We start from the raw sequence: 27,760 nt of genomic DNA, 5'->3' as shown, positions 1-27,760 counted from the left end.
GTATTTTTAGGGTAAGAGTATTAATTCAGCCACATAGAAGTGGACACTGAGTGATTTATGCAGATCCTGAACACAATATACACTGAGATTTTGTTTTTGAGTTTTATTTTGACGTTTATGCAATAAGGATAATGCACTATATGTAGTTTTTTTTTTTTTTTTTTTTGGGGTACACGGGGATATTTAAGAGTGACATTTTTGGAGGTGGATCAAGTGGAAATATGAATTTTGAATAATATTTGAAGATTCACAGCCGCTGAGAGGGTTTATTCTTAACATAGTCAAGCGGGATAACCGATTTGCTTCAAATGTCTAGCTATAGTGATTCTCGCGTCTAACAACGTGTAGGTGATCAATTTATGGGATTTTCTGGGAACGTTATCTGGGAATTTATGAAAGAGGGCTGTCTCCGGGGATCTGCAGGCATCCCCCCCCCCCCCCTTCACCATATTGATTAAATTAAACATGCAAATCCAAAATCTTGTTGCTATCAGACATTGCCACCAGATGTGATACATAGAACCCACCTGGCCACATCGCCGAAACAGATGGATGCATCCTCACAATCCGAGTAGGGACCAAGTACCATCTTAACAACGTTTTATAGTTTGCATCAATTAAGGTAGTATTGATGGAAACGTTAGATAGTCCCAGGGCAAAATCTTGCAACAAAGCTGTTTTAAAGCCCAGTTCTACCTTGGGGGTCACAGACACTTGCTGTGTGTGTATGCATAGCCCCAAAGGCAGACCATGTACGTTCAGGGCTGTGCAACTGCATGGACGGCAAATCTGGAGCATGGGCTGTGTCTGTGCTCCCGCTGCATCCCAATTGGCATGGATGCCTGCAAAGGGAAATATGGCCCTTGCATAGGCTATAGTACAGCAATGGGCAAACTACGGCCCGGCGGACCTTTTAATCCGGCCCGCGGAGCTAGGCTCCCGCTAGGCTCCTCTCACAGTCCGCCCTGAAGACCGGTGTAGCATGAAAATCTGTCTCCTATGAGGATCTGTCCCCCTCGACGTATCTGCGCATGTGCCGGAGATCGCCGATCGGCTGCTAATGCCTGAAACTGGCACATGCGCAGATACGTCGAGGGGGACAGATCCTCATAGGAGACAGATTTTCATGCTACGCCGGAACGGCGCGGGAACACGGCGAGAGGAACGCGCGGAGCAAAGGTAAGTGAATTGACACAGGGGGGACTTGGGGACTTTATATGGGGGATGAATTACTATATGGGGGATGAATTACTATATGGGGGATGAATTACTATATGGGGGATGAATTACTATATGGGGGATGAATTACTATATGGGGGATGAATTACTATAGGGGGGATGAATTACTATAGGGGGGATGAATTACTATAGGGGGGATGAATTACTATGGGGGATGAATTACTATAGGGGGGATGAATTACTATAGGCGGGATGAATTACTATAGGGGGGATGAATTACTATAGGGGGGATGAATTACTATAGGGGGGATGAATTACTATATGGGGGATGAATTACTATAGGGGGGATGAATTACTATGGGGGATGAATTACTATATGGGGGATGAATTACTATGCTTACTATGGGGGAATATTACTATACTTACTATGGATGACACATACACATCATTCATCTACTCTTGGTCCGGCCCCCGGGTCCAATATATGAACCCATTGCGGCCCTCAAGTCAAAAAGTTTGCCCACCCCTGCTATAGTATGTACAAAAATGGCCACTGCCCCAGTCTATAACTGGCTTTTGCAGCAAGGACAAATGAACAGGCGACGCATGTCAAAAGAAAAAAGAGAGAAAAGAAAGTTCCTGGTCAACTTGCCAGCCAGCTTGCCAACAACCAAATTAACCTGTCTAACGGTATGCGTTAAAATGGGTTTAGTTAGCACACATTTGCAAATACGTAAGCCACAGAGCCACGTCACAGTACCCCGATATTCTGTAGTCCTAACATTTTGAGAGCCCCCATAGTAGAGGTACATGTATTTAATGGATAGATCAAGGGCAGGTGGACCTGTGGGCTGCGTGTATGCATCCTAGATTGTAAGCTCGAAAGAGCAGGGCCCTCGAACCCCTCGTGTATTGTATTGTTACTGTCTTGTCTTATGTTCTGTCCCCCTTGCTACTGTACAGCGCTGAGCATACCCTTTGGAGCTATATAAATACTGTATAATAATAATAATAGCCCCAAAGGCAGGCCGTGTGCATTCAGGGCTGTGCAACTGCATGGACGGCAAATCTGGAGCATGGTCTGTGTCTGTGCACCCGCTGCATCCCAATTGGCATGAATGCCTGCAAAGGGAAATATGGCCCTTGCACAGGCATAGGCTGTATGTAGTATGTCCCAGGAGAATGAGTTCATAACTATCCAAAGAATTGCTGGCTGGAGTTTGGCTCTAAATCTGAACTCCAGCAGTTCTATATTTTGCATACTTATATTGGGCTTACAAGTATATGTATGTGATCGCCGATCGGCCTCTGTGGAAGCTGCAGCCAAGCTACTACAGTGATGGTCACAATGCATTGCAGTGCCAAGCGAGCAAACCCCCTGTGGTCATTAGGCAGGAAGGCAGCCGCCTGGCACAGCCCCTGGAAGATCTCAATGATCAATTTAGCAGTTCGGGCGACTACAGTAATTTACAGCTTCCAGAGACCCTGATCAGGTATCACATTGGGACTCAAGAAGACAAGTAAAATGCTAATGTCATCCAGGAAACACTGTTCAGTAAGCTCTCGTATGTGCCCCAGGGTGGAACTGCAGTCTCTGTTCACATGATTCTGTGCTACATTCCCCTCTATTTCTGTTTGTCTGAGAGACCGTAAATAACTTTCAATGGGTGGACTTGGGGATACCAGACCCGCCTACTATCAAGCCTATTACATTTGTTCTTGAACATCCCTTGGGCCAGCTTAGGCTTATTGACCTAAGCTGGCCCAATGCAAGTAGCAAAATAAATCTGTACACAAACTTGGACCGCAGCTCAAAGCTAAGAGGAAACCAACCCCTCTGATCCTCAGAGATAGGGGTGTCGGCTTGAGCATTCATTTATCCTGCATTGATAGATCCTTATGTGACTAAGCCCCACCTAGGTGGGGCGAAACGCGTCCGGGGGGGAAGCGTGGCTTATGTAAGAGAGCTGTCTGAGGCCGTTTCACATCGATATTCACACATCAAGCTGGGAGTGCAGCTGTCTTCTTACATAGCAAACTATATCATCGCTTTAAAGCCAAACTCCAGCCAAAATGTTTCTTTGCGTTTCAGATTTACATTTTTGTCAGGTTTTTATTTCTGTCTGTGACTCCCCAAGGTGGAATTAAGCTTTAAAACAGCTGTATTGTTGGGATGTTCAAGAAACAATTTGATAGGCTTGAGAGTAGGAGGGTCTGGTAGCCCCAACTCCACCCATTGAAGGCTATTTACTGTCTCTCAGACAAACAGAAATGGAGGTGAATGTAGCACAGAATCATGTGACCAGAGCAGGGGCGGACTGACAACTCATGGGGCCCCCGGGCAATAGGGGATCATGGGGCCCCTGTGTCCTCGCCCACACCCAAAAAAGCCTATGAAAGTTACCAGACCAACACTCAAACCACACCCAAAAAAGCCTATGAAAGGTACCAGGGGCAGATCATGGGGCCCCCCACTGACCCCGGGCCCTTGGGCAGTGCCCGAATGATCAGTCTGCCCCTGGACCAGAGACTGTAGTTCCACCCTGGGGCACATGCGAGAATGTACTGAACAGTGTTTCCTGGATGACATTAGCATTTCACTTGTCTTCTTGAGTAACCCTTTAATTTGCAATTCCAGATCTACCGGTCTTGTAACGGATGCGGCGTGTCTTACCTCGCCCGTCCTTCAATGAGCGGGACACGAGCCGAGGACATGGTCACTCCTGTGTGAGCCAGACTCACCAGACCAGATCTCACTATATATAGATTAATAGGCCACATCCGTGCCTCCACCCCGGGGAGTAGAGACATTTCGTCAGCCTCGTAGATTCTGGTTTCTCTGCAGCTTACGGCACAGTGATGGAAGTTTGGAGGGCAGTCAAAAACATAAGAGCCAAAGTCACTTTTTTTTATACTTCGTCAGTGCAGATAGAACTGTGTTTATTCCGAGCACCCAGGGATGTCCTGTCTTCTGTTAGATTGCTAATCACCCCTATAGATGTCATTGTTCTTCGGGTCGGTTCATATTACGATGCCCTGCGCTGCAATGCACATGATTTTTCTACGTTGAAGCTCATGGCTTTATGCTGTACATTCAAAATGAATGGCCTGTAAACGCACCTCAGCACACCAAAAATGCATGCTGCATTGTTTGTACAGCAACGCACCTCATTTACCGGATTACTGTTGTGTACAGGTTACCACAATCCACTGGTGTGAATGAGTCCCTTGGGATATTCATCCTACGAGACTACCTATAGCTCCCCGTTGTTGGTGTCAGTGGAAGGAATAGTTCCCTGTTGTTGGTGTCAGCGGAAGGAATAGTTCCCCATTTTTGGTGTCAGTGGAAGGAATAGTTCCCCGTTGTTGGTGTCAGTGGAAGGAATAGTTCCCCGTTGTTGGTGTCAGTGGAAGGAATAGTTCCCTGTCGTTGGTGTCAGTGGAAGGAATAGTTCCCTGTCGTTGGTGTCAGTGGAAGGAATAGTTCCCTGTCGTTGGTGTCAGTGGAAGGAATCGTTCCCTGTCGTTGGTGTCAGTGGAAGGAATAGTTCCCCGTCATTGATATCAGTGGGGGGAATAGTTCCCCATTGTTGGTGTCAGTGGAAGGAATAGTTCCCCGTCATTGGTGTCAGTGGAAGGAATAGTTCCCCGTCATTGGTGTCAGTGGAAGGAATAGTTCCCCGTCATTGGTGTCAGTGGAAGGAATAGTTCCCCGTCATTGGTGTCAGTGGAAGGAATAGTTCCCCATCATTGGTGTCAATGGGGGGAATAGTTCCCCGTTGGTGTCAGTGGAAGGAATAGTGCCCCATTGTTGGTGTCAATGGAAGGAATAGTTCCCCATTGTTGGTGTCAGTGGAAGGAATAGTTCCCCGTTGTTGGTGTCAGTGGAAGGAATAGTTCCCCATTGTTGGTGTCAGTGGAAGGAATAGTTCCCCGTCGTTGGTGTCAGTGGAAGGAATAGTTCCCCGTCGTTGGTGTTAATGGAAGGAATTGTTCCCCGTCGTTGGTGTCAATGGAAGGAATTGTTCCCCGTTGTTGGTGTCAGTGGAAGGAATAGTGCCCCATTGTTGGTGTCAGTGGAAGGAATAGTTCCCCGTTGTTGGTGTCAGTGGAAGGAATAGTTCCCCGTTGTTGGTGTCAGTGGAAGGAATAGTTCCCCATTGTTGGTGTCAGTGGAAGGAATAGTGCCCCGTTGTTTGTGTCAGTGGAAGGAATAGTTCCCCGTTGTTGGTGTCAGTGGAAGGAATAGTTCCCCATTGTTGGTGTCAGTGGAAGGAATAGTTCCCCGTTGTTGGTGTCAGTGGAAGGAATAGAAAAAGTTTAACCATACACTCATTTATGGCTCGTTTGCACCAGCCTACACGCTATAGCAGTATGCCCTTGTGTACATTGTGAAGGTGCAGTGAGGGGGTGGTGTGATGCTCTGCTGCATTGCATCATACTATGTACTGTTCTGGGGTTTTTTTTGTTTTTTTTTTACTTTATTTGTCACAAAATGACATTCATCTCTATGCACCGAAGTGCTTTAATATTTATATAATATACATGTTACATGTCCCAGTAGTGATTATTGTTATACTGATTTATGGTTAAAGGCTGGAAATCAAATTTAAATGCTGAATGAATTACCTTATTTTGTGTCTAGGCCAAAAGATGCGATCCGCGCCTTAAAGAAAAGGTTGAATGGAAACAAAAATTACAGAGAAGTGATGCTGGCATTAACGGTGAGCTTCCCTTTTGATTTTTTAACAAGAAAGTTGCCTAAATGAGAACTATGCTGTTTGTGATCATTTATTTTTTTTGTTACAAGTTTATAAACAAATACTTTTATTAACGAATACCAAATTGAATGATTTATTTTTTTTCAATACGGGGGTAAACAGTGTTTCTTTATCGTTTGTTGAAATACCTGGTAAGATATATATATATATATATATATATATATATATATATATATGAAATGAACTGTGGTTTAGGGCCTTTGTCAAAGTGCTTTGGGATTGTGTGTATGGCTTTAGTTTGACACACTTCTGAGAAAATTCCGACTTTATTGGCAGGCGCATGTGGCCTGCAATTGATGTCCTTCTGACCTGCTTCAAGTGGGTTTTGCATCCCCATAGACCATTGATCTCCAGACTGCAGCTGGCGGGCCAGATGCAGCCCTTGCTTGCCCTTATCAGGCCCTTTGGGGCACTATTCTCACTGAAATGAGGAATTATCACTTCCACTGACACCAGTACTAAGGAACCATTTCTTCCACTAACTCCAACAATGGGGCATCATTCCTTCCACTGACACCAACAATAGGGTACTATTCCTTCCACTGACATTAATAATGGGGCAGCATGCCTTTCATTGACCCCAACAATGGGGCATGCTTTTCTCTAATGACACCAAGGATGAGGTACTGTTCCTTCTACTGACACCAATGATGGGACATTATTCCTTCCACTGACATCAACAGTGAGACACTCTTCCTCCCACCGACACCAACAATGGGGCACTATTCCCCCCATGGACACCAACCATGGGGAATTATTCCTCCTATTGACACCAAGGATGGGGCACTCTTCCTCCCACTGACACCAGGGATGAGGCACTCTTCCTCCCACTGTTCCTCTCACTGACAATAATAATTGGGCTCTGTTCCTTCCACTGACACCAGGATGGAGCACTATTCCTTCAACTGAAACGAATGATGGGGCACTATTCCTTCCACTGACACCAACAATTGGGCACTATCCCTCCTATGGACGCCAATAACAGGGCATGATTTTCCCCACTGATACAAACGATGGAGCTCTATTCCTTCCACTGACACCAGGGATGAAGCACTATTCCTTCCACTGACTCCAATGATAGGGCACTATTCCTCCCACTGACACCAATGATGGGACACTATTCCTTCCACTGGCACCAGGGATGAAGCACTATTCCTTCCACTGACACCAATGATGGGACACTATTCCTTCCACTGGCATCAGGGATGGGGCACTAGTACCCCCACTGATACCAATAAATGGCACTACTCCTTTCACTGGTACCAAAGATTATTATTATTATACAGGGCCAACAGTTTGCTCAGTGCTTTACAATAGAAAGGGAGACAGTACAGTTACAATACAATAAAATACAAGAGGGTTAAGAGGGCCCTGCTCACAATCCCGGGCTTACAATCTAATGATGGGGCACCATTCCTTCTTCTACTGACCACATGCACTGTGTAATTTTCTTATTCCCACTGACAATCAGACCTAAGAAATTGTGTACTTGCACTGGATTCTGGAGCATTTTCTACTCCCACTGACAGTCCAGCCCCCCTAAAGTCTGAAGCACAGCAATCTGGCCCTTTGTTTAGAAAGTTTGGAGACCTTTGCCATACACCAAAAACCCACCAACACAGGTCTTTACACTGTCACCTAGCTAATGATTGAACACTAGGCTTAAAAAACTCAAGGCCAACCTCTTGTGGGTCTAACTACTCCTGTAGGTAAAAAATAAAGATAAACAGCGCAAACATAGACCTCTACATCAAATCAACATACAAAGTGCAAACATATATAGAAAATTAATTTATAATTAATTAGATTAATAGTGAAGTCCATCAAAATTAATAAACCAAAGTTCAAAAAATCTCAAAAATATATTTTGTGCAAAAAGAAATTTTCAAATTCTTCTTCTATTATAAAGAAACTTCCACCTTCCACCCGTGAAAACCAACATCAAATGTACTCACCAGATTTAGGTGAATGAAACGCCTTTAAGGAATTTATGGGATCCTAAACCCTCTTTCGTATCCACTCTGTAGGAATCCTCACCTCCAGCATAGGCTCCACCATCCGACCAGGGAGAAAAAATCTCAGATAGTGTAATATTGCAAAACACCATTCATAAGTGAAATCAAGGATTAAGGCCACTCACATTAAAATCACTTTAAAAAGGCATATTTATTAGGACCAGCTTCTTTCCAGATGAACAGTAGATGTAAGGCAACCTCCCACGGAATCTCACATCACAGCTCCAGGTTACAGCAGAAGCTCCACAAAGACCACACATCTACAGATCCCAAAAAATGGCCGCTGGAACGCACCGCTCAGCGTGCGCTCCACTCACCGGAAGTGACGCCAGACGTAAGGAGTAACAACCGGAAATGCGTCAACGCGTTTCGCCCCTCCCATCGGGCGTTCTCAAGACGTTCATTTCCTGTCTGAAGCTCCCTTACATACCCAACAGGGACCCACCCCTCCGTTCCCATTGGTCAAAACACCTCCCCGGGATTATCAAAAAACCACTCCTCCTGTTATGTGACGTGAGAGTCCTTTACAAATGAGGCATATGCCTACACAATTTAAAATCATTTTTTAGGTTATTCCCAACACTGTTTAATTATCTCCCAGAAGCGACATGTATAATACCACATGTCCCTAGTGGGAAAAACACAAATACAATTTTAAACAATGCCTAACTATTACAAAAAAACGTTCTTTAATAAATGAGCAATGAATGACATCACTACTAGATAGCAATTAAAATATGAATTAAATATAAAATAATAATAAAATTAAATTGAAAATGAAAATAAAAATAAAAAATAAAAATAAAAATAAAAGTAAAAATGAAAATAAATAAAAATTAAAATAAAAAATAAAATTAAAATGAAAATAAAAATAAAAATAAAATTGAAATAAAAATGAAAAATAAAAATAAATATGAAGATGAAAATAAAAATAAAAAAAAATAAAAATGAAAATGAAAATAAATATAATAAAAATGAAAATAAAAATAATAATAAAAATAAAAATAAAAAATAAATAAAAATAAAACTACAAATAAAAATATATATAAATAAACATAAAAAATCAAAATAATGTTTATTAAATACAAATACATTAAAATATATAAGAAATCTTTTTATTAGTGATAAGACACACCTGAGGATTTTTATTGGAAATTAACTATGCTCTTACCAATTAGACAAAAAACAATTGATGTCTATGTCCGAATTCAACCCCTTAGGGTACAAAGATCCCAATTGAAAGATCCATTTTGTTTCATTCTGCGAGATGCTCCTTACCATATCTCCTCCCCTCCAATGGGAAAAAATCCGATCAATCCCGCAGAATTTCAAACACGATGGATCCCTATTATGACACTTTCTAAAATGGTAGGAAAGACTATGATATTTATATCCTTTTTTAATATTTCTAATATGTTCACCTAATCTCACCGACAATTTCCTGGACGTTCTACCTACATATTGAAGGTGACAAGAGCATTCCAACAAATACGTAACAAAGGAACTGTCACAAGATATAAAATTATTTATTTTGTAAGAGGAACCCGTAGAGCAAGAATGAAACGAATCATATCTCCTCTTAGTGATTCGTTTCATTCTTGCTCTACGGGTTCCTCTTACAAAATAAATCATTTTATATCTTGTGACAGTTCCTTTGTTACGTATTTGTTGGAATGCTCTTGTCACCTTCAATATGTAGGTAGAACGTCCAGGAAATTGTCGGTGAGATTAGGTGAACATATTAGAAATATTAAAAAAGGATATAAATATCATAGTCTTTCCTACCATTTTAGAAAGTGTCATAATAGGGATCCATCGTGTTTGAAATTCTGCGGGATTGATCGGATTTTTTCCCATTGGAGGGGAGGAGATATGGTAAGGAGCATCTCGCAGAATGAAACAAAATGGATCTTTCAATTGGGATCTTTGTACCCTAAGGGGTTGAATTCGGACATAGACATCAATTGTTTTTTGTCTAATTGGTAAGAGCATAGTTAATTTCCAATAAAAATCCTCAGGTGTGTCTTATCACTAATAAAAAGATTTCTTATATATTTTAATGTATTTGTATTTAATAAACATTATTTTGATTTTTTATGTTTATATATATTTTTATTTGTAGTTTTATTTTTATTTATTTTTTATTTTTATTATTATTTTTATTTTCATTTTTATTATTTATATTTATTTTTATTTTTATTTTTTATTTTCATCTTCATATTTATTTTTCATTTTTATTTCAATTTTATTTTCATTTTTATTTTTATTTTTATTTTATTTTTTATTTTTATTATTATTTTTATTTTCATTTTCAATTTAATTTTATTATTATTTTATATTTAATTTATATTTTAATTGCTATCTAGTAGTGATGTCATTCATTGCTCATTTATTAAAGAATGTTTTTTTGTAATAGTTAGGCATTGTTTAAAATTGTATTTGTGTTTTTCCCACTAGGGACATGTGGTATTATACATGTCGCTTCTGGGAGATAATTAAACAGTGTTGGGAATAACCTAAAAAATGATTTTAAATTGTGTAGGCATATGCCTCATTTGTAAAGGACTCTCACGTCACGTAACAGGAGGAGTGGTTTTTTGATAATCCCGGGGAGGTGTTTTGACCAATGGGAACGGAGGGGTGGGTCCCTGTTGGGTATGTAAGGGAGCTTCAGACAGGAAATGAACGTCTTGAGAACGCCCGATGGGAGGGGCGAAACGCGTTGACGCATTTCCGGTTGTTACTCCTTACGTCTGACGTCACTTCCGGTGAGTGGAGCGCACGCTGAGCGGTGCGTTCCAGCGGCCATTTTTTGGGATCTGTAGATGTGTGGTCTCTGTGGAGCTTCTGCTGTAACCTGGAGCTGTGATGTGAGATTCCGTGGGAGGTTGCCTTACATCTACTGTTCATCTGGAAAGAAGCTGGTCCTAATAAATATGCCTTTTTAAAGTGATTTTAATGTGAGTGGCCTTAATCCTTGATTTCACTTATGAATGGTGTTTTGCAATATTACACTATCTGAGATTTTTTCTCCCTGGTCGGATGGTGGAGCCTATGCTGGAGGTGAGGATTCCTACAGAGTGGATACGAAAGAGGGTTTAGGATCCCATAAATTCCTTAAAGGCGTTTCATTCACCTAAATCTGGTGAGTACATTTGATGTTGGTTTTCACGGGTGGAAGGTGGAAGTTTCTTTATAATAGAAGAAGAATTTGAAAATTTCTTTTTGCACAAAATATATTTTTGAGATTTTTTGAACTTTGGTTTATTAATTTTGATGGACTTCACTATTAATCTAATTAATTATAAATTAATTTTCTATATATGTTTGCACTTTGTATGTTGATTTGATGTAGAGGTCTATGTTTGCGCTGTTTATCTTTATTTTTCACAATTTGTGTTGACCACATTGCACAGCAGCAGGATAGAACCTGAAGTAGGGTGTTTCACTGGGCGCAGGAAGAATTTTTAGTTAGTACTCCTGTAGGTACCCTGCCCATCTTCACGTATAGCCCTAATCGAAATGTAAAAGTGAAAGTTCTGCTCCTTACTTTCCACTTCACCGGGATGGTAAGTTCTTCTTGGGCCTTGCGCCACCAGGCTTCTGTGTCTTGCGTTTGAAAGAAGCGACCTGGGCAAGGCGGATGCAGAGAGAAATGCATCTCCATTGCTTGATCCCCATTTTTGTCCTACAGGTAGCTTTGTGAACCCCCAGATTTTTAATGTTGGGCTCTAGTTTGACCTTTTTTTTTTTTTTTTTTTTTTTTTTTGGGATTGCCCTCCCCCTTTCCTGAACTACTTGGGGCCATCCTTTGATGGTCCATTAAAAAAAGCACCATAAAATCCCTTTCTTGGTGTCCATTGAGGGACACAGCCCAAGAAATAAGAAGTAGGGTGAGCTAAGACATGTTCAGATCTTAGTCCGAACCCACCTAAGCTATCCTGCCAGGAAGCTATCATTGCCCACCACCAATCTTAACCACTTGCCGTCTGGCCGCTGTATATAAACGGCCGGACGGTGGAACTCCAGGGGCGGGTTGCCATTCGTAAACGGCGCCTGCCCTTTTTGGACTGTGCAAGCTCCCTGGGAGCGCGCAGCACCGCGATCCAATGCCCGCTGTGTCCTCCGGACAGGGCATGCGATCTGATGTGCCTTCGCCTGTGCACAGTATGGCGGAATGTGGTGATCTTTATTTCTTCTGCTACTTTGTGAATACACAATAAATTTGAATTAATTTTACGTGATTCCTTTGCCGGATACCATCTGTTTAATATTACAAAGAGCGCTTGCGACCTCTGTATAAGGGGTCTCTGGATTCGGTAAGAGGCGTAGTATTCCCTCCAGCTGGTGCCCCCTCCCCTGACTTTTCCATCAAGATCAATAACACAATCATCAGTCCCTCCCCTCATGCCAGGGTACTAGGTGCAATCCTAGACTCCCATCTGTCCTTCCAGCCCGAAATCCAATCACTGTCCAAATCTTGTAGACTTCACCTCCGCAACATCTCCAACCTCCGCAACATCTCCAAGATACTCCCGTTCCTAACCTTGGAAACCACTAAACAACTTATTCACTCCCTTGTTATATCTCGCCTTGACTATTGTAACTCCCTCCTCATTGGCCTACCGAATCGCAGGCTATCCCCTCTTCAGTCTATCATGAATGCTGCTGCCAGACTCATCCAGCTTACTAACCGTTCCGTATCAGCCACCCCTCTCTGCCAGTCCCTCCACGGCCTCCACTCAGTGTCCTCCACCCCTCTCTGCCAATCCCTCCACTGGCCTCCATCCCTCTCTGCCAATCTCTCCACTGGCTTCCCATTGCCCAGCGGATAAAATTCAAAACACTAACAATAACATATAAAGCCATTTATAACTCCGCCCCAAATTACATCACCGATCTTGTCTCCAAATATCACCCAAACCGTACTCTCCGCTCCTCGCACAACCTCCTGCTCTCTAGCTCCCTTGTCTCCTCCTCCCATGCGCGTCTCCAGGACTTCTCCAGAGCTTCCCCCATCCTCTGGAACTTTCTACCCCAATTTATCAGACTATCGCCTACTCTGCTCACTTTTAGGTGATCTCTGAAAACCTATCTCTTCAGGGAAGCCTATCCTGCCGGCAGCTAACAATGGAATCTTCTATTCCTCCTACCAGTCCATCCCCCACAGTTATTACCTTTTGTACCACTAGCCCCTCCCTCTTAGATTGTAAGCTCCCAGGATCAGGCCCTCCTATCCCTCTTGTATTGAACTGTATTGTTGCTGTATTGTCTCCCATTATATTGTAAAGCGCTGAGCAAACTGTTGGCGCTATATAAATCCTGTATAATAATAATATAATAATAATTTTTAGTGGTGGTGACAGTGAAGAAGTGTCCCTGATGGTGATTCACTGGGTGTTGGAGAAACTAAGTGGTCACAAGAACACACAGTATATCAGTTTAGTGGTTTTATATAATATTTTGCTATCAGTGTGGTGGACTTAAGCAATTGTGCTATTACTTACTCGTCGCTGTCCTTTATCCTGTCCTCACTTGTGCCTTTTTAGTATATCTAGCCTGGTTTTCACCATCTCCAGCACATGCACAATTTGTCCGTGATCTACGGCAGGCTCTGTGTGCCGTCAAGACATGTACCTTCATCAGCGCTCACGGCATTGCATTGCAATAGTGCTGACCCTCATCTGATTTCCTAACTCTTAATGCACATGCATGAGATTACGGCGCTCATGCTCAGTACAGGGACAAGGTCACCTAGAGCTCAGGGCGAAGATGGCAAATGGCACCTTTCCCCTCCCAGATGTATGAGCCCCTCACCTGAGATGCCACTGGCTGTCAGGTCGTTATTGTACAGTGTTTATGCACTCACTACGCACATTCTTTCCTGGGATGACATGGGGGGGACGGTAAACAAACACTGCACAGTCCCGATCTGACAGTCCTGATCCAGGAGAGCTGCAGTTGCAGGAGGGAGGAGATGGAGGGCAAAACCCGCATGTCCTCCCAGTTCTCCCCTCCTCTCCACATCTGGCTTGTCTCCTCCAACACTAAGCTGACAGGAGTAGCAAAGCTGCCATCACTACTCCTGACAGCCTGTAGGTAGGAACTCTCTATGTGGCACTCCCCACCCCCCCCCCACCTCACAGGGTACCACTGCGCCCAGGGCAGCCGCCCCTCCTGCCCACCCCTTAACCTGGTCCTGCTCATACTAGACTGAGGGTAAAATATAATCATGCTGGAAGCAGATGAGAATGAACAAGATGGCCGGTAAACTGACAAATAAAAGTAAGCCACAAAAACCTTATTATAAATGATTTCTTGGGAAACAACACGGTGATGTGAATTATGAGTATTTGACCAGGGTGGATAAAAATCAATGATTTTTAAAAAAAAATTTAAAAAATCCGATTTTTTTTTTTTTTTTTTTTTTTTTTTTTTTTTTTTTTTTATTTAAATCGGATTTATTTGATTTAAATCGGATTTTTTTAATTTAAATCAGATTTTTTTAAAATAAAATGCTTTTTGCGGAAAATATATTACCGTCCAAAGGTTATTCCATCATGAAATAAAGATTAGTTTTTTAATTATGTAGAATAAGGCTGTATATGTTTAATTTTTTTGGTAAATAAATCCCATGAATCCATTCACAATGTCATGCTCTTCCAGAGGTTTCTGTAAGATTATTGGGCAGTTTCTCTGCCTACAAGATATTATCACAGATGATTGGTTTACTTTTGCAGTTCTCAAAACTGAATTTGACTCAGTGGAGATCACAGGCCTCTTCTTCACAGCAAAAATGTTATAACATGAACAGAGTTAAGAAAACGACCTTCATCCTAACTTCTACAAACCTATGAATACAGAATCAACCCCTTCAGTGCTAAGTGTCAAGAATTTCAGTGAATAGAATAGAAACAATATTTTTCTGATTATTTGGAGTAGAATAGATCTGCACAAGAAGAAAGTGAAACTAATGCAGGCCATAGACGGGTCGAAAATCGGCCGATTTTTCGGCCGAAAATAAAATCGGCCGGTTTTCGGATCGTTAGTGGGCGATTTGGTCGGCCGTTTTTCGGTATTTTGGCCGTTTTTGTTTTTCGGTAAAGTTGGAAAAAAATCGGCTGATTTTGCCGATCGGCCGATTTTCGCAGCAATTAGTGGGCAAATCGGCCGATTTTTTACCGATAAAAAATCTGCGCATGAGCAGTGACCTGCAAGAGGAAGACAAAAAGAAGAAAAAGAAGAAGAGGAAGAGGATGAAGAAGAGGATGAAGAAGAAGAGGAAGATGAGGATGATGAAGAAGAAGAGGATGAAGAAGAAGAAGAGGATGAGGATGATGAAGAAGAGGATGATGAAGAGGATGATGAAGAAGAGGATGATGAAGAAGAAGAGGATGAGGATGAAGAAGAAGAGGATGAGGATGAAGAAGAAGAGGATGAGGATGAAGAAGAAGAGGATGAGGATGAAGAAGAAGAGGATGAGGATGATGAAGAAGAGGATGAGGATGATGAAGAAGAGGATGAGGATGATGAAGAAGAGGATGAAGAAGAGGATGATGAGGATGAAGAAGAGGATGATGAGGATGAAGAAGAAGAAGAAGATGATGATGAAGAAGAAGAAGAAGATGAGGATGATGATGAAGAAGAAGAAGAAGATGAGGATGATGATGAAGAAGAAGAGGATGATGAAGAAGAGGAAGAAGAGGATAAGTATGAAGAAGAAGAGGATGGGGATGAAGAAGAGGATGAGGATGAAGAAGAGGATGAGGATGAAGAAGAAGAAGAAGAGGATGAGGATGAAGAAGAAAAAGAAGAAGAAGTAGGATGAAAATAAGAAGAATTCCAGTCCAGCAAAAAGTGTCCAGCAAAAATAGATGGGGAGAAAAACTGCAGATTTTTCTTTTAAAAAACGAAAAATCGGTTGTTCAAGTGGCCGACGTTACCATCAATGGTAAAAAAATCAGCCGATTTTCTACCCGTCTAGAGCCGGCAAAAAGTGTCCCTGCAGAGAGCTCTGCTATTTCTTTGACAGTTCTCTGACAGTTCCTTGACATTTATAGAAGTTGCAACAATGTATCTATTTGTTTCTATTTAGGATACAGATGTTTTTATTCGAAAACAAATAGATACAATGTTTCAACCGCTGTAAATGTCAAGGAACTGTCAGAGAACTGTCAGAAATAGCGGAGCTCTCTGCAGAGACACTTTTTGCTGGACTGGAATTCTTCTTATTTTCATCCTACTTCTTCTTCTTATTCTTCTTCATCCTCATCCTCATCCTCTTCTTCTTCTTCTTCTTCATCCTCATCCTCTTCTTCTTCTTCTTCATCCTCTTCTTCTTCTTCTTCTTCTTCTTCTTCTTCTTCATCCTCTTCTTCATCCTCATCCTCTTCATCCTCATCCTCTTCTTCATCCTCATCCTCTTCTTCTTCATCATCCTCATCCTCTTCTTCTTCATCATCCTCATCCTCTTCTTCTTCATCATCCTCATCCTCTTCTTCTTCATCCTCATCCTCTTCTTCTTCATCCTCATCCTCCTCTTCTTCTTCTTCATCCTCATCCTCTTCTTCTTCATCCTCATCCTCATCCTCTTCTTCTTCATCATCCTCTTCTTCTTCTTCTTCATCATCCTCATCCTCTTCTTCTTCATCATCCTCATCCTCTTCTTCTTCATCCTCTTCTTCTTCCTCTTCTTCTTCTTCATCCTCTTCTTCATCGTCTTCCTCTTCTTCTTCTTCATCTTTTTGTCTTCCTCTTGCAGGTCACTGCTCATGCGCAGATTTTTTATCGGTAAAAAATCGGCCGATTTGTCCACTAATTGCCGCGAAAATCGGCCGATCGGCAAAATCGGCCGATTTTTTTCCAACTTTACCGGAAAAAAAAAACCGGCCAAAATACCGAAAAACGGCCGACCAAATCGCCCACTAACGATCCGAAAATCGGCCGATTTTATTTTCGGCCGAAAAATCGGCCGATTTTCGACCCATCTATGGCCTGCATAAGTGTGAGGAGGAAGGGGCTGACAGTCGAAGTTTCTTAAAATATATATATTTTGTTTAGCCAAATTAGTTAACAAACATGGATGTTTAAGCAAATCACATCTGCTGGAATGTTGTTGTTTCAGTTGAATAAATCTATTTAAATTGTTATTATTAAGGTAATGATTATTTTTCTCCTTCCTAAGTACAACAGAAAAGTTGTCCAAATATGAATGATTAACCTATTAAACTGGGGATAAAAAAAACTAATATGAAAAGTTGTTATTCTAAAAATCTTCATCTACTTGTATATTAACGTTATACCAGCAAGAATTAGTCTTTATGTAGAAAACTAGGATTTACATCAAGCCTTACTGACTAGTGATTTAAATCAGTTTGATTTAAATCAAATCCCCCTGTATTTGACTGATTGCCCTTATGTTTATTTAGGATTATTAGCTTACTACCGCTTATAGCTGATATTGAGATTGTGTTTAGATTTTACACTTGCTTTGTTTGCATTTCATTCACTATTGTGTGTGTGTAATATGCTTACTATTCTTCGGGATAGCACTACACATTTTATCTATGTATACAGTTGTGCTCAAAGGTTTGCATACCCTGGCAGAAATTGTGACATTTTGGCATTGATATTGAAAATATGACTGATCATGCCACAAAATGCTCTTTTATTGAAGGATGATGATCATATGAAGCCATTTATTATCAAATAGTTGTTTGGCTCCTTTTAAAATCATAATGATAACAGAAATCACCCAAATGGTCCGCATCAAAAGTTTCCCTCCCCTGGAATGTTTGGTCTTGGTACAGACACACAAGGTGACACACACGGGTTAAAATGCTAATTAGAGGTTAATGACCCACATCTGTGGCTTTTTAAATTGCAATTAGTGTCAGTGTATAAATAGTCAATGAGTTTGTTAGCTCTTACAGTCAGGTCCATAAATATTGGGACTTCGACACAATTCTAACATTTTTGGCTCCATACACCACCACAATGGATGTGAAATGAAATGAACAAGATGTGCTTTAACTGCACACTGTCAGCTTTAATTTGAGGGTATTTACATCCAAATCAGGTGAACGGTGTAGGAATCACAACAATTTGCATATGTGCCTCCCACTTGTTAAGGGACCAAAAGTAATGGGACAGAATAATAATCATAAATCATAATCAAACTTTCACTTTCACTTCACAGTCAATTACAGCCTGAAGTCTGGAACGCATAGACATCACCAGACACTGGGTTTCATCCCTGGTGATGCTCTGCCAGGCCTCTACTGCAACTGTCTTCAGTTCCTGCTTGTTCTTGGGGCATTTTCCCTTCAGTTTTGTTTTCAATCGGATTCAGGTCAGGTGATTGACTTGGCCATTGCATAACATTCCACTTCTTTCCCTTAAAAAACTCTTTGGTTGCTTTTGCAGTCTGCTTTGGGTCATTGTCCATCTGCACTGTGAAGCGTCCAATGAGATCTGAAGCATTTGGCTGAATATGAGCAGATAATATTCCCGAAACACTTCAGAATCCATCCGGCTGCTTTTGTCAGCAGTCACATCATCAATAAATACAAGAGAACCAGTTCCATTGGCAGCCATACATGCCCACGCCATGACACTACCACCACCATGCTTCACTGATGAGGTGGTATGCTTAGGATCATGAGCAGTTCCTTTCCTTCTCCATACTCTTCTCTTCCCATCACTCTGGTACAAGTTGATGTCGGTCTCCTCTGTCCATAGGATGTTGTTCCAGAACTGTGAAGGCTTTTTTACATGTCGTTTGGCAAACTCTAATCTGGCCTTCCTGTTTTTGAGGCTCACCAAAGGTTTCCATCTTGTGGTGAACCCTCTGTATTCACTCTGGTGAAGTCTTCTCTTGATTGGTGACTTTGACACACATACACCTACCTCCTGGAGAGTGTTCTTGATCTGGCCAACTGTTGTGAAGGGTGTTTTCTTCACCAGGGAAAGAATTCTTCGCTCATCCACCACAGTTGTTTTCCGTGGTCTTCCGGGTCTTTTGGTGTTGCTGAGCTCACCGGTGCATTCCTTCTTTTTAGGAATGTTCCAAACAGTTGTTTTGGCCACGCCTAATGTTTTTGCTATCTCTCTGATGGGTTTGTTTTGTTTTTTCAGCCTAATGATGGCTTGCTTCACTGATAGTGACAGCTCTTTGGATCTCCTCTTGAGAGTTGACAGCAACAGATTCCAAATGCAAATAGCACACTTGAAATGAACTCTGGACCTTTTATCTGCTCATTGTAATTGGGATAATGAGGGAATAACACACACCTGGCCATGGAACAGCTGAGAAGCCAATTGTCCCATTGCTTTTGGTCCCTTAACAAGTGGGAGGCACATATGTAAATTGTTGTAATTCCTACACCGTTCACCTGATTTGGAAGTAAATACCCTCAAATTAAAGCTGACAGTCTGCAGTTAAAGCACATCTTGTTCGTTTCATTTCAAATCCATTGTGGTGGTGTATAGAGCCAAAAATGTTAGAATTGTGTCAATGTCCCAATATTTATGGACCTGACTGTACGTGGAAGCACTGACTTGGCTAGATACTCAGCCACGGGGATCAGAAAAGAACTGTCAAAAGTCCTGCGTAACAAGGTAATGGAACTTTATAAGTTCCATTTTAGTGTTCACTAGGCCGCTTATAATTAGTGGCTTGCATGGAAAATGTCCTTGCAGAATAGCTCAGGTGGGTTCAGACTTGAGTCCAAACATGATGAGATGATGACCATTTGTTTAAAGGGTTTCCATCCGTGCTGATTGGGTTATTGCAGTAGATTGCTCCCAGAGCTTGGAAATTTCTACAGATCATCGCTCCCAGAGCAATAGCGCTTATGCTGATTTATAATTTGATCAGCATATAGCTCTGGCGAGTCTATTCATTTCATTTGGTGGTGGATTTTTTCACAGTGATATTGGTTCAACACAAGATTTCAGAATTGTTTGTTCACTTTATGGTGTTTGGACTCTACACAAGATTTTGTGGACATTTTTATTTACAAATTTTATTATATATATATTTTTTTGTGTGAATTTGATACTATATTATGTTTCTTTATTTGTTTTAGTTAGCGCAATCCTTCATTTTATTTTTTGAGTCCAAACATGCCTGAGCTCATCCCTGTTAAGCAGGATACCTAGAGGAAGGGTTAGGACCTCCAGGCGCTGGTTTTCAGTTTTTCAGCCCAGTGTCCAATCCTCTAGCATGCGGCAGGATATCCTAGGGTTCATAAATAAGAAGTGCTGTGTCCCTCAATGGACTCCAGTAAAGGGACTTTATGGCAAATACATAAATTCCAATTTTTAGTATGACTTTGGAAAAAAGAGGATTTAACATTATGGCTGTAACACAGCATTTAAAAGGTAAGTGACAACTTTCCATAAAGACATGTGTGAAGCAATGACAAGCACTGAACTGATAAAGATTTCATACGGTGTTCTCACCGAAGAAGTGGTGTATTGTTTTTGGTTTCTTTTTTACAGATCTTTGTGCAATGTAAAAATGGTTAATAAAGAATTAAAAAAAAGGAAAAAAAAATGTCATAACGTGAACAAACAGTTTAGTTCTATAAAGGGTGCAGTATAAAATACATGGCTGGTGTTATATTGAACATTATTTTTCAAAGTACCTATTTTTCTTTCCGTGATTTGCTCCAGTTATCTACATTTGAATATTTCTATCATTCAAAAAGATGTTTTCTTTTTTTTTCCATCACAGGTCTTGGAAACCTGCGTGAAAAATTGCGGCCACCGCTTTCACGTGCTTGTGACGCACCGCGATTTCATAGATGGGGTCCTGGTGAAGATTGTCTCCCCTAAGAACAACCCTCCAACTATTGTTCAGGACAAAGTGCTGGCTCTGATCCAGGTGAGACCTGCAGATTTTGGAAACAGACTTCCAGATTTTGCAGATTTTGGAAACAGACTGTGATTGATCCATGTAGTTAAAAGTGTTCACCTTTTCAAAAAAATGAACATGTGAACTAATACCATCCAACCTCCACACTTCTCTGGTACTCACTGTACTTACCTCTGGGCATGTTGAGCTGTTGGTGCCCATGTAGCCAGTCCAATGGTCCGTGGATTTGAAATCTCTGCTCTTCTCCCTCTTTTCTTTGCTGTGCTCCCGGATGGACTAGAGCGATTCTGATTGGTCAGCACCTGAATAGTGAATTGCTCTGATCTGTCCTGGAAGCGCTGTATAGAAAAGTGGGAGAAAAGCCGGGATTTCAAATCCCTGGACCACTGGACTGGCTGCATGGGCACTGACAGCTAAGCATCACTGGCAGTAAGTACAGTGTGAATCGGGGAGGTTGGATGTAATTTGACAACATCCTTTCAATATATTTAATTGGCTAGCACTTTCTTTAGTGTTCAACTTCCCTCCTCCCCCAGCAACTACATAAAAGATCAGAGAGTGGAGGGGTGGAGGAGCTGGGTCAGCATAGACAGTAATTGGACGCTCCCATAACAGAAGAGGGCTATGATGCAGCAGGAGAAATGGGACTGAGGATGTGCTAGGGAATGCTCTTCCTGGTCTAGGATGTGCTCTTCCTTTAGTGGTCCCAGTCCTTAGCAAATTTAACCACTTGCTGTTTAGGGCAATTTTAAAATTGTTCACACTCATGTTAAAATCAGCATTTTTTGGCTAGAAATTACTTAGAACTCCAAACATTAAATATGGCTGTTGCAATCTTTATGTCACACTGATTTTGCACCGCCATTTATCAAATTGAATTGTTTAGGGAAAATGAGTTTTAGTGTACACAATCATGGTATAATACCTTTTTTTGGGGGGGCTAAAACCTAAAAGATGAAACCATGATACCAAACATGTCAAGGTGTAAAATTGCACATGCCTGTGAAATGGTGTACCGTGTAATAATGACTCCCCTGGAAAATAACTCCCTAGTCATTATTATATATATTATAATAACTCTCCAGTCATTTTTATATATGTAATAATAAATCCCCAGTCATTATTATATATATATTATAACTCTTCAGTCATTATTATATATATATATTATAACTCTCCAGTCAATATTATATATATTATAACTCCACAGTCATTATTATATATATATATATTATAATAACTCTCCAGTCATTATTATATATATATATATATTATAACTCTCCAGTCAATATTATATATATTATAATAACTCTCCAGTCAATATTATATATATTATAATAACTCTCCAGTCATTTTTATATATGTAATAATAAATCCCCAGTCATTATTATATATATTATAATAAATCCCCAGTCATTATTATATATATTATAATAAATCCCCAGTCATTATTATATATATATTATAACTCTCCAGTCATTATTATATATATATTATAACTCTCCAGTCAATATTATATATATTATAACTCCCCAGTCATTTTTATATATGTAATAATAAATCCCCAGTCATTATTATATATATTATAATAACTCCCTAGTCATTTTTATATATGTAATAACTCCCAAACAGAAAAAGGCGTAACTTATCTAAAATAAATTCAATTTCGACTTCAATGTTTATTATTAAACAAATGAGACTAACAATTGTTTTTTAAAGTTTTTACATTGTAGATTTTTATTAAAGTAAACAAAAATTACACATAGAATTGAGAAATATCAACATACATGTAATGTACTAAATATGTACATTTAAAATGTTAGTAATGTTCACAAATCTATCTTTGTCAGTTTGCGATTTCTTCCATGGTTTTAATTTTTCTACTTTATTTCTCTTCCGGAGAATATCACGACAGAATTTGTACAATACAACCTCACTCTTCCATATATAATGCAACCTCACTTCCTGCATGCTGTTGCGTCGATAAAGAACTTGGGCTAGTCAATCACGTTCTCTGTTTATTCTTTGCATTTATAACTTGGAATTTGCCGTTTTAAAGAAGTGATCCTCCAAATAATTAATTAATGATAACTTTCAATAATTAAAACCTGTTAACACTCTTACGTATATATTAACAGATAAGGCATATCAATTTAAACTTTTATGTCATTTAGCTTCTTCAAAACTAGGGGAGTTATTATTACATAGAGAGAGTTATTACATATATAAAAATGACTGGGGGGTTATTATTTGTGCGTTTAATATAATATACTACACTGGCGACTAAGGTACCTGTAATTGTTTATAGGTTACAACTGTTCACATTGCCGTTAAAATTATTACTTTCACAAAACGGCCAATCGTTGGCTGAAAAAAATACCAAGATCATGGATGCAGCTTCAGCCACAGTCTTGTAATAGTCACTTGCTGATAGGACACTTCAATAATGTATATCAGTCAGCAAGTACTTACAGGAACATTGCAGGTCAATAAAAAAAACCTTTGTGGAATGGAAAGATGCGGCAGGGAAGCATTTTAAAATACCGCATTTTTCGCTCCATAAGACGCACTTTTTTCCTCCCAAAAAATGGGGGAAAATGTCTGTGTGTCATATGGAGCGGCCCTCCTGGTATCGCTCCCCCCCGTCGCCGCCGCCGTGATAGAATACCGGGCCGGCCACTCGGCTCTACTGTGCAAAAGAACCTGCTCCTCGGTCCTACTTGTTCCTCGGTCCTACCTGTTCCCTATTCCAGCGGTGTCCTGCTTTCACCGGCCGTCTTTTTTCCTTGGTGCCGGAATCTTCAGTGTGGGCACCCGGTTGTGACAGCTTGCAGCTTCACAGCTGGGTGCCCACTGCGCATGCGCAAGAAGCGCTGCGCTTTGTGAATGGCCCCATAGTCTTCTGGGACCTGTCATGTGTCCCACAAGACTACGGGGTGGGAGGGGGGAGGACAACTCCGCAGAAGTGGGAGTGGGTACCTGACAAATTTGGGTACTCAGCCCCCCTCCCTCCCCTAAGGTCTACAGTCTCTGGTCATCCCCTGTACTATGTCCGCAGTCTCTGGTCATCTCCTGTACTGTGTCCGCAGTCTCTGGTCATCTCCTGTAGTATGTCCGCAGTCTCTGGTCATCTCCTGTACTGTGTCCGCAGTCTCTGGCCATCTCCTGTACTATGTCCGCAGTCTCTGGTCATCTCCTATAGTATGTCCGCAGTCTCTGGTCATCTCCTGTAGTATGTCCGCAGTCTCTGGTCATCTCCTGTACTGTGTCCGCAGTCTCTGGCCATCTCCTGTACTATGTCCGCAGTCTCTGGTCATCTCCTATAGTATGTCCGCAGTCTCTGGTCATCTCCTGTAGTATGTCCGCAGTCTCTGGTCATCTCCTGTACTATGTCCGCAGTCTCTGGTCATCTCCTGTACTATGTCCGCAGTCTCTGGTCATCTCCTGTGCTATGTCCGCAGTCTCTGGTCATCTCCTGTACTGTGTCCGCAGTCTCTGGTCATCTCCTGTACTGTTTCCGCAGTCACTGGTCATCTCCTGTACTATGTCCGCAGTCTCTGGTCATCTCCTGTACTGTGTCCGCAGTCTCTGGTCATCTCCTGTACTGTGTCCGCAGTCTCTGGCCATCTCCTGTACTGTATCCGCAGTCTCTGGCCATCTCCTGTACTGTGTCCGCAGTCTCTGGCCATCTCCTGTACTGTGTCCGCAGTCTCTGGCCATCTCCTGTACTGTGTCCGCAGTCTCTGGTCATCTCCTGTACTGTCCGCAATCTCTGGTCATCCCCTGTACTATGTCCGCAGTCTCTGGTCATCTCCTGTACTATGTCTGCAGTCTCTGATCATCTCCTGTACCGTGTCCGCAATCTCTGGTCATCTCCTGTACTGTGTCCGCAGTCTCTGGTCATCTCCTGTACCGTGTCTGCAGTCTCTGGTCATCTCCTGTACTATGTCTGCAGTCAATTGGTTGAGAATATTTTTTTTTCTTGTTTTCAATTTTTTGTGCTCTTACCTGCACATTTTTAGAATGATGACAAGAAATGTTTATAGTGAACCTGTGTTTACCTTTCAGTACCCTTGCACTCCTTTGTCTCTTGAGAAGTAATAGGTTCTTTTTTAATGAAAAAAACTGAAGTATCAAAAGCAGAGAACTGCTGGCTATGGATTAGAATTTCCAGGGGATAGGGTCTCCATCTGTTGGTAGGTGCAGATCAGATGTCACCTGTGATACTGTCACCAGTCCGATCTGGAGGGCAGTGTGTAAGGGAGTATAGTGTTCTGCACCAGTTCAGTGTCTATCGTATGGAGGACCAGTTCCCTTCTCCATCTTCTTACCAAGCATGTCAACCTCTTTCCCTACTAACTTCGTCCGGAGCAACTCTTTCCTGCCTAGGAACTGAGGTAAAACAAGGTGAGTGATATAATAGCAGTGTGCATACAGAGGTTATAGACCAGATCAGAGTCTTGTTTAAAAATCTGATGCAATCTTTTAGAGCTTGTGCAAGTATTGACTTTAAAGTGGAGCTCCACCCAAAAAGGGAAGTTCCACTTTAAGCCTTTGTTCCCCACTCCCCATTAAGGATTGGAGCCTTTGAGGACCGGGGTACCCAAATTTGACAGGTACCCGCTCTCACATCCGTTGAGATTGCCTAGGCCAGGGGTAGGCAACCTGAGAGCCGCAGGACTACAAGTTCCATCATGCCTCTGCAAGTCATAGCTGTAACTGTCAGTTTTGTAATCTTTGCAATGCCTCATGGAAAATGTAGTTCAACAACCGCTAGAGAGCCGCAGGTTGCCTACCCCTGACCTAGGCGATCGGAAGCGGAAGTTGTCCTCCACCCCCTCCCTCTTCGTAGTCTTTTGGGACACGTGACAGGTCCCAGAAGACTACGGGGCCATTCAAAAAGCGCAGCGCTTCTCGTGCATGCACTGTTGGCACCCGCCTGTGAAGCAGCAAGCTGTCACAGCCGGGTGCCCACACTGAAGATGCCGGTGCCAGGGAGAGAAGACGGCCGGTGAAACCAGCCGTGGTGAGGACACCACAGGACCGGGGGACAGGTAAATGGCTGTATTTTAAAAGTCAGCAGCTACAGTTTTTGTAGCTGCTGACTTTTTTTTTTTTTTTTTTTTCAGGTGGAACTCCGCTTTAACATTGTCAGCAGTTGCATAGCATTAGGCCTACTGTGGAAGTCCCGCTGAGGACGGAACACGATTGGGGGGGGGTGGAGCCACTCATATGACATCATCTTACTGAGTGGTAATGTTGTTGAGTTCTTTATATCCCGGCACAGCAGAGTGGTTTATTTTCTTAGTGGTACTCTATTTTAGAAGTATTAAAAATGTATTGGCTGTGTCTCTATTTTGCATGAATGTTTCTACACATTTGAGCTTTTTGGGAGCAGAGAAGAGCAGCATTTGAATGAGAACTTAAGTCGTTAATGGGAAAGCGCATATGACCTACTGTTAGCTCAGAGATCATGCTCTGAAGGTGAACGGACGATCTTCTTTTTGGTGGAGGTCGTTGACACACGGGTGTTCTTTTATGAAGATCATTATTGGACACTTGTCGGTGATTGGATCTTGGGACATATTATTATACAGGATTTATATTGCGCCAACAGCTTTACAAAATGAAGGTAGACATTACAGTTACAATACAGTTTGGTACAAGAGGAAGCGGAAGGCCCGACTTTATACTTTATCACTTATTTGGTTGTGCTACACTATTTTTGTTTATATTTGACAGATGTTGGCTGGAGATGAATCAAAATTCAGCCAGTTCATCAGGGAGTCCCTTTCTGAGAATACAATAGCACAGCAGGGAGGATTCCCCCATCTTTTGTGGATAGGGGAAATTCAGCCAGTTCATCAGGGAGCAGCTGAACTTCGATCTGTCTATAGCTGTTTCCATTCGGGAGCAGTCAATCTAATTCAATCTCTTGATTTGAGCTTTTTGGAAAATTTTAGTTTGATCAGAGCTGCAGCCAATTGGCTGCAGTGCTGATCAGTATATTCTAACAGCAAAGGAGTCCCTTTGTCAGACTACAATAGCACAGCAGGGAGGATTCCCCCATCTTTTGTGGATAGGGGAAATTCAGCCAGTTCATCAGGGAGCAGCTGAACTTCGATCTGTCTATACCTGTTTCCATTCGGGAGCAGTCAATCTAATTCGATCTCTTGATTTGAGCTTTTTGGAAAATTTTTGTTTGATCAGAGCTGCAGCCAATTGGCTGCAGTCCTGATCAGTATATTCTAACAGAAAAGGAGTCCCTTTGTCAGAATACAATAGCACAGCAAGGAGGATTCCCCCATCTTTTGTCGATAGGGGAATCCGTTTAGTTTTTTTTCATCAACCTGCTGGCTGATGAGTTTTTTTTTTTTTCTATCAAACCCAAACCCAACCCTTTCACTGACCAGAGACCGGTCTCTATCCTCAATTCGCTGCAGTCAGCCTGCTGTCAAGGCCTTGGAGTCTACTCTTTCTCCACTGTCATCCACCATCCAAATAATGGGCCGCACACCAAAGACATTCAGCTCCACCCAAGGCTTATTGCAATGACCGCACACTGCTCACTCCCACCTTGAGCCATGCCCCCAACAGTGTGACAGTGTTCAAATCTGATGATGGTCAATGGATACCAAGCTTGGCAGTATAGGAATGGGGACTGCATGAAGACTTTTGATATTCAAAAGTGTGGGTGCTCCAGGAGTGCATTGGGTAGGCAGAAGCTCATTCTAAAGGTAAGCAGCAAAGAGTGACTTTACTAATGCTTGGGATTCGTTCGCCATCTTAAAATGGCTTACAAATGTGACTCTAAAATGTATTTCCACTTTTGCAGCCAAATTGGGGTAACATCTACTTTATATTTGTCATATATCCCCATTCACATAGCCTAGCTTAGAAAAATT

The 27,760-nt window shown here is 41.6% G+C and overlaps 1 protein-coding gene across 7 annotated transcripts in view; it reads left to right on the top strand.

The window, feature by feature from the left end:
- Positions 1–27,760, top strand: part of TOM1L2 (target of myb1 like 2 membrane trafficking protein) — a 108,417-nt gene that overhangs the window by 29,477 nt on the left and 51,180 nt on the right. For all 7 annotated transcript variants that reach the window (XM_089656741.1, XM_089656740.1, XM_089656739.1 and 4 more), the window contains exons 3-4: positions 5,825–5,903; positions 20,715–20,864. In XM_089656741.1, the coding sequence (XP_089512867.1) occupies positions 5,825–5,903; positions 20,715–20,864 (229 nt within the window). The remainder of the gene's footprint in view (positions 1–5,824; positions 5,904–20,714; positions 20,865–27,760) is intronic.

This window comes from Staurois parvus, unplaced genomic scaffold (assembly GCF_062004578.1).
Source record: "Staurois parvus isolate SC_StPar_1 unplaced genomic scaffold, SC_StPar_1.0 ptg000931l, whole genome shotgun sequence".
Classification (NCBI taxonomy): domain Eukaryota; kingdom Metazoa; phylum Chordata; class Amphibia; order Anura; family Ranidae; genus Staurois; species Staurois parvus.
Note: the sequence above shows the minus strand (reverse complement) of the source record. Positions and strands in the feature narration are given on the sequence as shown.